The sequence below is a fragment of the Hyperolius riggenbachi genome, chromosome 2 (assembly GCF_040937935.1).
Source record: "Hyperolius riggenbachi isolate aHypRig1 chromosome 2, aHypRig1.pri, whole genome shotgun sequence".
NCBI classification, from domain to species: Eukaryota; Metazoa; Chordata; class Amphibia; order Anura; family Hyperoliidae; genus Hyperolius; species Hyperolius riggenbachi.
The window spans coordinates 313,540,709-313,552,719 of NC_090647.1; the positions used below are offsets into that span (position 1 = coordinate 313,540,709).

At 38.1% G+C, this 12,011-nt stretch overlaps 1 protein-coding gene across 17 annotated transcripts in view; it reads left to right on the plus strand.

Annotated features, from left to right (window-relative positions):
- Positions 1-2,706, plus strand: part of DLGAP3 (DLG associated protein 3) — a 541,562-nt gene extending 538,856 nt beyond the window's left edge. For all 17 annotated transcript variants that reach the window (XM_068269136.1, XM_068269138.1, XM_068269122.1 and 14 more), the window contains one exon: positions 2,422-2,706. In XM_068269136.1, the coding sequence (XP_068125237.1) occupies positions 2,422-2,640 (219 nt within the window). In that variant the 3' untranslated portion in view covers positions 2,641-2,706. The remainder of the gene's footprint in view (positions 1-2,421) is intronic.
- The last annotated feature ends 9,305 nt before the right edge of the window (positions 2,707-12,011 follow it).

Here is a 12,011-nt window from a genome sequence, read left to right on the forward strand (position 1 = left end):
TGTGTCTACTTCCTGCTTTCATGGAAGCAGACATATTTCTAACATCCTGTGTTTACAAATTAGCTGCTCTGCCATGGCAGAGGAGATTCCTGAGCTGACACAGCTGAGAGATCAACGTACAGTGGTGATTAGGCACAGATAAGGGGGAATTAAACAGGCTAAACTCTCTAAATACATGCAGGGTGCATTTCTCTATGTTTACCTTCCCTCCTGTGCAAGAGTTCAGGTCCATTTTAAAAAGTGTAATGTAAGTTAAAAAAGTGTGTTTATAATTTTGTGCTATTTCTGCATCACTTATTATGTACTTTGTGTGAAAGCCAATCAAACTAGCTGTCTACGCACATACATGTTTCCCGCTACATAGTGGATCTGCTCCTTCTTCACCTATTGCACTACAGCCCAATTTGAGCCTTGGCCTCCTTCAGTTTCCTTCCACAACCTCTATCCATTGCTGCCTGTTTACAGTTGCTAGTTGGAGCAACTTGAAACAGTAGTTGAGTGCTTAGAACAATCAATTTTTTGTAATTTTTGATACATTGGAAAAGTAATATACAGTGGTGTGAAAGACTATTTGCCCCCTTCCTGATTTCTTATTCTTTTGCATGTTTGTCACACTTAAATGTTTCTGCTCATCAAAAACCGTAAACTATTAGTCAAAGATAACATAATTGAACACAAAATGCAGTTTTAAATGATGGTTTTTATTATTTAGTGAGGAAAAAAACTCAAAACCTACATGGAGCTGTGTGAAAAAGAAATTGCCCCCTGAACCTAATAACTGGTTGGGCCACCCTTAGCAGCAATAATTGCAATCAAGCAGTTGCGATAACTTGCAACGAGTCTTTTACAGCACTCTGGAGGAATTTTGGCCCACTCATCTTTACAGAATTGTTGTAATTCAGCTTTATTCAGCTATGTAACTATGTTTTCAAGCATGAACCGCCTTTTTAAGGTCATGTCACAACATCAATAGGATTCAGGTCAGGACTTTGACTAGGCCACTCCAAAGTCTTCATTTTGTTTTTCTTAAGCCATTCAGAGGTGGATTTGCTGGTGTGTTTTGGGTCATTGTCCTGCTGCAGCACCCAAGATCGCTTCAGCTTGAGTTGACAAACAGATGGCCGGACATTCTCCTTCAGGATTTTTTGGTAGACATTAGAATTCATGGTTTCATCTATCACAGCAAGCCTTCCAGGTCCTGAAGCAGCAAAACAACCCCAGACCATCACACTACCACCACCATATTTTACTGTTGGTATGATGTTCTTTTGCTGAAATGCTGTGTTACTTCTACGCCAGATGTAATGGGACACGCACCTTCCAAAAACTTCAACTTTTTGTCTCGTCGGTCCATAAGGTATTTTCCCAAAAGTCTTGGCAATCACTGAGATGTTTTTTTAGCAAAATTGAGATGAGCCTTGATGTTCTTTTTGCTTAAAAGTGGTTTGCACCTTGGATATCTGCCATGCAGGCCATTTTTGCCCAGTCTCTTTCTTATGGTGGAGTCGTGAACACTGACCTTAATTGAGGCAAGTAAGGCCTGCAGTTCTTTAGATGTTGTCCTGGGGTCTTTTGTGGCCTCTCGGATGAGTTTTCTCTGCGCTCTTGGGGTAATATTGGTCAGCCGGCCACTCCTGGGAAGGTTCATCACTGTTCCATGTTTTTGCCATTTGTGGATAATGGCTCTCACTGTGGTTCGCTGGAGTCCCAAAGCTTTAGAAATGGCTTTATAACCTTTACCAGACTGATAGATCTCAATTACAGTACTTTTGTTCTCATTTGTTCCTGAATTTCTTTGGATCTTGGCATGATGTCTAGCTTTTGAGGTGCTTTTGGTCTACCTCTCTGTGTCAGATAGCTCATATTTAAGTGATTTCTTGATTGAAACAGGTGTATCAGTAATCAGGCCTGGGGGTGACTACAGAAATTAAACTCAGGTGTGATAAACCACAGTTAAGTTATTTTTTAACAAGGGGGGCAATTTCTTTTTCACACAGGGCCATGTAGGTTTGGAGGTTTTTTTCTCACTAAATAATAAAAATCATCATTTAAAACTGCATTTTGTGTTCAATTATGTTATCTTTGACTAATAGTTAACGGTTTTTGATGAGCAGAAACATTTAAGTGTGACACACATGCAAAAGAATAAGAAATCAGGAAGGGGGCAAATAGTTTTTCACACCACTGTATATTATTAACAGCTACTGAATGATCCTTTTTGTTTCTTAACTTTTTGATCATCACTTTTGTTGTACAATAAGTACTAGAATAAACAGCTATTTTACGTTTTATATATATATATATATATCTTTTTGTAGCGTATAATATAAAGTTTTATAAAGTTTTATCCTCTTTAATTTCCATGACTATACTGTAACTGTGATTTGAATGCATTCTTTCTAATGCATTTTTTATTTTTAGGAGGAGAAGAAACTTCCTCCTCCAGTACCAAAGAAGCCACTCCGTCAGAAGGTGCATCCAATTAAAGACCGTTCTTTGGATTCTGTTGACCGACAGAGGCAAGAAGCAAGGAAGAGGCTCTTGGCAGCCAAAAGAGCTGCCTCATATAGGCACAACTCTGCCACAGAGAGTGCTGACAGCATAGAGATTTATATCCCTGAAGCCCAGACTCGACTGTGAAGAGGACAATGTACACTATCCTTTTGTACTCGCTGTATATAAAAATATACATATATACATAGAGAATATTTAGAGATTATTCTAAGAGAAAAAAAAACAAAAAACAACGAAAAAATGACCACAGCTGTGTATTTCTGGGGAGGCCCCTTTAACCCATACCAAACTACCCTTTCATTGAAATACCCTCCTCTTCAAAGGGCAGAGCTAGATAACCAATCAGTGCTGTTTCCACTGCTGAGGCTGGAGAAAATCGCTTCAAACTCCAGCCTTTCCCTACCCTTCCTCCTCCTCTCATCCTAAATCTCGTATGTAGCTTGAAATATGGACATGCTGCATTGTGTAGCGGTACTGAGTATGACCACACTGAAACACTGTGTCAAAGTCTTTTTTGGAGCTCCATTGGGAGCAGAGTTTAATGAACCATGATTCAGGCGTTTGATGCGTATAGGCCCTATGAAACCAAACTAGAGGAGATATTTTGAATTATTTTTGCCTTTAAGAAATCTTATTTTTAGATATAAGGAAATACTCTGTATTGGGCTGCAATGCAGTGTGTTCTGTCTGTGCTAGGTTTGTTCAATAGCTGTGTGAGCCTGCTATGTACTGGTCCTTGCATGTTTGGGAACACAGGTATCACGATAAGATGGGGAAAGTATATAAACATATAGGACAAGAAGGTAATTTTTAATAAGGTTTATGGTTTTATATATTACAGTTACTATAAGGGTGCACTGCAGAATAACTTGCTACCATGACCATTTAGGGAAATTCTCATCTTGCTTTAAAACTGGTCACTGCAGCTTTGCAAAGTTTCCTGCCAAAATTTATGAATTTGGAACTATTTCTTTTTATAAATATAATTTTTTTAAGAAACAAAAACAAATACAGTATTAAAGGGATTCTGAAGTAAATGCATTTCAGTTTTAATACATAAACATGTAGAGGGAAGGCTCTGGGTACCATAGAGTCTTCCTGGTTCAATCTGGCCCATTGTTCTTGAACCATTCCCGGTGGAAGCTACTTGACCAGCTAGGTTGAATAGCTCTTTGGCACTCCTCATGTAACCTTCAGAACTACTCGTGCCATTTAGTAATTCCAAAGAAGAGTGCATCTGTACCCCACATGCACAAGTCTCCGCTCATGCATGTGCAGTAGGGATGTGCTCATCTTTGGAACTACTTGAGGATGCAAGTAGTTCTGAAAGCTGCATGAAGAGTGTCAAAGACCTATAACAACAAGTAGCTTCCACTGGGGTAGGTGCAGGAACAATGGGATGGACCAAGGACCAGGAAGGCTCTATTGTATCCAGAGCCTTCCCTCTACATAGGTATGAATTAAAACTGAAAGTAAGTTTTTGCTTCAGACTTGCTTTAAACAAGTAAACTTGCTCTTGCAGCATAACCAAGGGTTTGGACACTCTTCTTACTAGCGTAAATTTTGAAATCTTGGTTTACCTAAAGAAAAACATAATATTTATTTTGATTCAATACATTTAAACTCATTGGCATTCTGATTGATTCTGGATTTTAGGGGCAAAAAGTGTTGCAATTTTTTTTTGCTTTTAGACCCTAAATACCAAACTAACTAGAACGCCCTCCCGTCAGTTCAGACAGCCTCTTCACATTACTCACCTACCCGGGATCCAGTGCTGCATTTCATCTTCCTGTCCTTTTGGTGGCGCTCTATCCCTATGGTGAGATCGCATCTGTCATCATGTGACAAACACAGATCTCACTCAAGGGATCGAGAGTCCCTGGGGACATGGAGGAGACTTTCTGGATCCCAGGTAAGTAAGTATAAAGTGCCACTCATTAACCTGCCTGGCGGGATTACTGCTCACAGCATGCTTTTTTTCAGCCTGGGTTGGGAACACCATAAGGGAGGTTAAGTTTCACACTATGTGCATTGGGTAATGTGTATGTTGTAACTCGGCATTTTCACATGTGTTATCTAGAAACACACTGTAGACAATGGCCTCAATTCACTAAGCTTTATCAAACACGTTATCAAATGTTTGATAATTTACCTCATGAGTAAAATCTAATTTTGAATTCACTAAGGTGTTATATATTTATAGAACGTTTTATCGATAAAACATTCAATAAATATATAACACCTTAGTGAATTCAAAATTAGATTTTACCCATGAGGTAAATTATCAAACGTTTGATAAAGTGTTTGATAAAGCTTAGTGAATTGAGGCCAAAATGTTAGGATAATGCAGGCCATTATAATGCCCAGATGTGGACATGCCCATATAGTTATGGTTCATTGCGCTAACACATTGTGTTATTGTACATTACAACACAAATAGTGGGAACAAGCCTTACTTTTTCATCAGGATACCCAATACTTTCTGCTAGTTATACATCATTTTATAATTATTGCATAAGTCATACCAGAGATATTTCTATTGGTAAACTTATATTCAACATGCATTAGTTCCAATAATAAGAGGCATTAGCACATCTTGTACACCTAAACCCATAATGGATAAGGAACAAACATTATCAGTATCCATGTGCAAGGGGTGATTTAGCATTAAAGTGATTTTGTAAGCAGGAAGACAAGTATGTAACTGAAGTACCACAGCATGCACCATAACATGTTAAATTATACTTTTATGTTACCCTCTGCATCTTCAGTGCTCCTACAGCCTCATGCATATTCTTGCCTGGTTCATTATTAGCATAATCATTAGGCTCTCACATTGCAATACCTGGCCCTTTCAGTTAGCTAAAAGTGACCCTGGAGTAAAACTGAACAATGTGAACTGAAAATATAATGATAAAGTCCACAATCTGAAGTTGTGTTCAGTGAAAACTGCATAGCAAAATATTTTTTGTTCCAGTGACACATCTAGGCGAACTATATGTAAATTAGTGCAATCGCTAAGAGTTTTGTGAGAAAGTCCCTCCCCTTTGAACCTTCAAGCCTTATTGGTCCTTTAATGAGATGCATGGCTTCACTAACCAACAAGGATGTCCATGTCGACATTCTCTTTGTTCCACTTTGCTTTATTACACCTTCAGTCTCTGAAATTAGTGGTATGTTATACATGCAGATTTCACTGTAGGTAGCCTCACATCATATACTATACTCTTTTTCTGTTACTTGTTTTGCTTTAGGGTTACTTTAGGGCAGGGGGGTGGCTACGCTTCCACAGGTCTGTGTTAATTACTGCATGCACTGACATTTTATGTAGGAATTATGTTTCTCGCAAGTTTTCCACAGGACAATAACATGCATATATTGCAAAAATTGATACTTGAAACATTACATTTAACCACTTGAGGAACGCAGTGTTAAACCCCCTAAAGACCAAGCCAATTTTTAACAAATAGGCCACTGCAGCTTTAAGGCCTCGCTGCATTGCCACACAACTCAGCACACAAGTGATTCCCCCCCCTCTGAGCTTTCTGTTGGTGGGGTCTGATTGCTCCCCAATGTTTATTTTTTTTAACAAATATTATTCTTATTTATTTTTAAATAAATTCAGTCATTTTTTAAAATTTTTATTCCCCACCCTCCCTCCCCCCGTCAGTCTATCAGCACGATTGGCTGTGATAGGCTTCAGCCTATCACAGTGGATCCCTTTCGTGCCTCTGGAGGGGACAGTCATGTCACTCGGCTGTCCCCTGTACAGCACTGCCTTAGATTGCAGTGCTGTACCGAGTAAATAGACGGCGTGGAGCGGTCATAAAGTGGTTAAACAGAGTAACCAAGCAGTGACCTTTAAACATTTTCCTAAATTTGTTTTAGCCTATTGAGTTCACATCTGAAGTCATTTACTTAAAAAGTTATCCATCAATTATAATAAACCCCAATTTGTCAGAATAATAAGCTATCCAATATAACCTGGTTCACAATTATTTACAATGTTAGTGCAAATCACAATAATAAGTCAGTAAAAACACTGCCCATTCTCTTTAAATCCCATGATGCAGCCAGCATGCAGCTAGTTCTGCACATTCCCATACCACTAGGACATGTCCATCATTTATCATCACTAATGTCAAGCATTAATGGTGGCATATAGATACAAAGATACACAGGCTTCACTGAAATTACACAGATTGTATTAGTAAGTATATCATGCTGTAATTATATCCGATTACTTTGACAAGATATTTTATTTAAATTTATTTTTATAAATATAGTAAAATAATATAAATAGGAAGGTTTTTGCTTTTATTTGTCAAAACGCATTTATTTTTGTTATACGTTTTATTGAAATAGTGTAAAGGTTTTCAATGAAGGTAAAACCATTTTTGGGAGTCCTTGTACAGCAGCTATCAATTCAACATTTGGTGATAAGCAAAAATCCTTGGGCTTTGCTTTGCAATATGTGTGGAAAATTATGCTCAAATTCTTTTCTCAAAAAGAAAGAGATTTTTTTCCTTTAGGATAGGAGAGTTGTTAACTCTTTGTGATGTAGGCATGAAGCTACAATAAATGCAGCTACAGCTGGGTTCCTGTTCTAGAGGACCCACTTTATTCCCCACTGCTCTTCTTTAGGGCCCCTACTTGTGCCCCAGTTGTGCTCACCCTCAGACTGCCCCCTTTCCACTGTATCATACTTATCGAGCAGTGATCACTACATATAAGCAGATAAAGTAGCCAGAGATCCCTGTGACTGTATTGCTACTTCCCCACCATGTGCAGAACAATGCTTTAATCATCATTCTTTTCTCATACTTTACCTCGACTTCTAGTATGAATTGCAGTGATAATTGTGAGAAGATATGTAATGAATCTCAAGTAGTTTTTGTTTTATCAGTCTTATGGACATTCCAATGATTAGATAGGTGTAGATTCTGTAGATGTATCAGCAAGGTTGTAGGTGTAGCCCAGTATCTGTGCTGGTGAAACACTGCACACAAATACCATGCATGGGACAATAAATATCAGCTATCACTCTATGGATATACCAGACGATTAGGCATTGATAGATAAGAGTACCTGTAAACATAACATTTTGGTCTGTCCTGCCCAGTAGTGTGATAGAATGTTTACTTTTTTTCAGCTGAATCTTGAGATCTATTAACAAATCTAGAGGTTTATTTGAATTTGTTGTTGCACTGCAAATAAGCTGAATATAGGCAATTTTTTTCCTCTCGAATTCAGCTAGTGCATTTGAGTGGTCAATTCCCAACCAGCATACCTTTGCATAAAACTGATATAAAATGTGCATCAACTCATTCATAGTGACTGTGCATTGTACCCCAGCACAGGTTTCTGGAGTGGTAATGTTGACCCATCTCATTAAACTGACTGGGGGTAGCACATTGAACATATCACATAAACACATTTCCCTGGAATGTGCTGCACTAGCGGAAATGTCAGTTACGGCTTTGTTTATAATGTCTGATGTCCGCGGGTATTGCACACTGTGTGTAGTGTGTTGTACTGCACTGCATCATGCATCATCTTAAGGGGCCGTTGATCTTCTTGTATTACTGAAAGTGTCCTTTCAATCACGCTCCCTGACTTGGCAGCCTCTGTGGTTGTTACATTCATGGCTCACTGAACCATTTCTCAAAAGAAAAAAAAACAAAGCTATAGTACGGTGACAATACAGTGTAATGTGAATACTAACACTGTAACATTGCACAATAACTTTCAGCTTCCCTGAACACTGTCAGTGCCTGTCTTTCAACAGTACATGCCAAAAACGTACATCCAACTCACACTCCCTGATTGGCTAATGAGTGAGGTATTAGTATTAGGTTATACCAGATGCATTGAGGTACAACGGGTTGCAACATGGTAATGCACTGCGTGCAGTACGTTACTGGTAAACAGTAAAAGTGAATTATATTATTCATTGACTGTGTGCTTAACTGTACCCAGCGCAACACGAGGATAACGTGCTGTACCGCTGTTCTGATCAGCAGAAAAGCAACGGCCACTGTGAACGTGGCCTAACAAATATTCTAAAAGTACATGATACCTGAGGTGAACACACATTCACACCTCTATGCTGCAAACACAGAAAATCACCCCAATTCAGCCTGATGCTGCTGCCTAATAGGAGCGGGGAAGCTGAATGTGAGGAGCATTAGCCATCTCTGGTATACTGTAAGTGTAGCTGATTTGCACGGCACCCATAGGATTTCTCAGCTACTTCCTACATTACTCCTAAAAAATGTTCTGGCTCTGCCCATTTATATGGAGCGCTAATTGCTGCATAATCAGCAAACATTCCATAGCTTTTACATTCTCTACAATTAGTGAAGAACATGAAGGCGACATCACTTCATAATATATATTTCTCGATAAATCTTTTATTAACCTAACGCAGGAAAGGCTGCTTTGTAGCCTTTCTCTATGCAGTAGGGTTTTCTGTTTATAAATATTTAACCATTATGAAATATTAAAGAAACATGTCATTATAACTGGAGTAAAATTCTTAGCATAGAATGAACATTTCACCATGCATTAGTACCTTAACCTATGCCTAACCTTTTCCTCAAACTGGCGTATCTGGGATAAAAAAGATTAGTTAATGTTTATTGACACGTGAATTGGCCACAAGTGTGCTGGAGGATTCTGAATGCAGACAATTTGTTGTATTTCTAATCTCCTAGTGTGCGCTACGAAAACAATACACAACTCTTTGGGCCGGATTTGCTAAGGCATCTTTGGAATGGAGATCATCAGAGATTTATTTTATTATTTATTTATTTATTTATTGTATTTATAAAGCACCAACATTTTACGCAGTGCTGTACATTAGTTAAGGTTAGGGGTGACATACAGCAATAAGACTATACAGGAATACATGCAAACTAGATCACGCAGCACAGTATGAGTACAAGGTAATGCTTAGTCAGTCACTGGATGGGAGTATGGAGATTAGGCAAGTCGTGTTCACTCAAGAGTTCACTCAAATCCATAGGATGGGTGTACGGTAATGGAGGTGCGTGGACAGGTAGGAGACATAAGGAGGAGGACCATAGCCTGAAGTCTTACAAACTACTGGGAGAGATTATAAATAATCATCTTAAACTGGCCTGCATTTAACTAAGTGGCAGGAGTAGGCAACACTTACTGGGGACTCTTCACATCATAGCCAGAATTCCTGGAAGATTGGCGATAAAGTTAATTACACACACCTGCAGCAAGAGCTTTATGAATTGGACCTATATTATTTTTAGTTACTTCCCTTTGGAAATATTGTAGGTCATGCTAGCACAGTTCATTGTTTATCAAATATTCCAATTCGCCTTCTAAAACTTTTCTGTGAAGCGTCTCCACCTAGTCTCTGAATACAGGGGATACTGGAGGGCTGCTTTGGCCACTACCACTCACATAATTGCTCTCCCAGCATGCTCGCCCCTATAGTAACAATGGAGACATTTGTAAAACAGAGGCGCCAGAAAGAATAAAATACACTGAAATCAGTTTGGGTCTCTTTTACCCTACATGCAATTCTGATTTCATTTGATGCAATTTTACACGCAATTCCGATTTTTGATGCAATTAAAAAAAAGTCCTGCATGCAAATTTTTTCAACATTTTTTTCTTGTCTTGCTAGTATCCAGTGAAAATCACAAATTTGAATCATAAATCAGAATTGCAATTTGAAGTGTAAAAGAATGGGAAGTAGTGGTGGACTTACATACAGACAATAAGGCTGCTCTGATTCAATATCTTGTGCCTAATCTTTTTTTTTTCAAGTTGGCTAAACAGGTCTGCTTTATGTTCTGGATTTACTACATTTGAAAAGCGTTTTTGCTGCAAATGAGTGTATTTGCATAGCCATGACTGTGTTGGCTTTTAAACAAATATTGCTATGGTCTGTTATGACTCAGGCAAGGGTTACAGACCCCTACTGTCTGCTAGCAGATGATGTGTCGTAAACCAAGGTGTGATGTGCAGGATCACCTGTGATCTCAGTTCCAAGTGTGCTTCAACAAATCAGGCCTATTGTTTAATTTTGCGATTGAATAATTAAGCACGGATCATAACTACTTTTGAACACAGATCACATTATTTAGATCTAAGAAATAAAAGCTGTAGGAATCATTAAGATATATTGTTTACCAAATCAGGGATACAGCAACCTCAATGCTAACAGCCATTTACATTTATGTAATTTCATTAGTCTCATGTTTAGGTAAGTGGAAAGAATGAAACCTGCTGGTTTAGTAGCAGTGTTTCCTCCTGTTCTCTACAATTTGCTGTTGTGTCTCAGCAACAATAGTATACCTGTAAGAGCATACTGTATAATTTGTAGGGAATACTGAAGTATTGAAAGCACAACACCGCTAATTTCAGATCTCTTTATTTTACTTATTTTGGGGCTGAACAAAACAAAAATTTGAAAGGCTTTCTCTGTAATTTATAGTGTGATCTAGACTTTTTCAATTATACCTCAACAGTTCAAATTGCAGCAATGCTTAAATGCAAGCATTATGTTACAACTTCAGAAACTTTTTTCAGATTTATGAAATATCCAGTCGTTGGGTGGCACCATATAAGCTTTGTTTAGACAGGTACTCATTTGCAATGTTAATGGTATTAGCATATATTATAATATAGTTGCTGCCATTGCATTTGTTCACTTTGTACAGTTGTGGATAAAATGTCACACCATACATAATAGTAATATTACTTATTCTAATAATAATACCAAAAATATTACATCTTATTTTATTAAGCCTAATCAGACTGACTGTCATATTGTTGCAATCGAAGGCATAATTTTTGCCATAGTAGATTAGGCATTTACTGTGTAGTCCAGCAAAAAAGGGGTCCAATATCTGCTTACTTAATCATATATGTGGACACCTATAAGAGTTGGCAAATCATTCTGATCAAAATTAACATTTATACTAACTATTCTTTGTCAGCACATTTTTAGTAGGGCATAAATCTAATAGGGGTATTGTCTAAAACCTGTAGTTAAGAAAGTCAGGGATCTAAAATGGTTTTGCTGCCTAAGGCCCAGGTCACACTTAGCAGAATCGCATCAGTTTTCCCCATAGAACATATTGGAAAACTCATGCGATTCTGCTAAGTGTGACGGTGGCCTTATACATAACAAAGAAATTTAAGGTGGAAGGAAGAAAAGATTGGTGCCTCTTTCTCATGTTGATTTAAAATTAGTGATTTGTTACAGCTGAATACTAGGGTGAGCAAAATTGATCCATTTTTCTGCCAAATGTCTGTACAAAGTGGGTTACAGTGGAGTTATTGGAGAAAGCAACATCTCCCCAAAAAAATAACCAGATAGTATACTGATACCCTGTTTGGAGCATCCTGAATTTGCCCCTTTCTTGTGAGTTTGACACAGCATATTTCATGCTGATTTCTGGGTCCAGCTGGCTGCTGAAAAACAAAAAAGTGTTTGGGTTTTAACCACT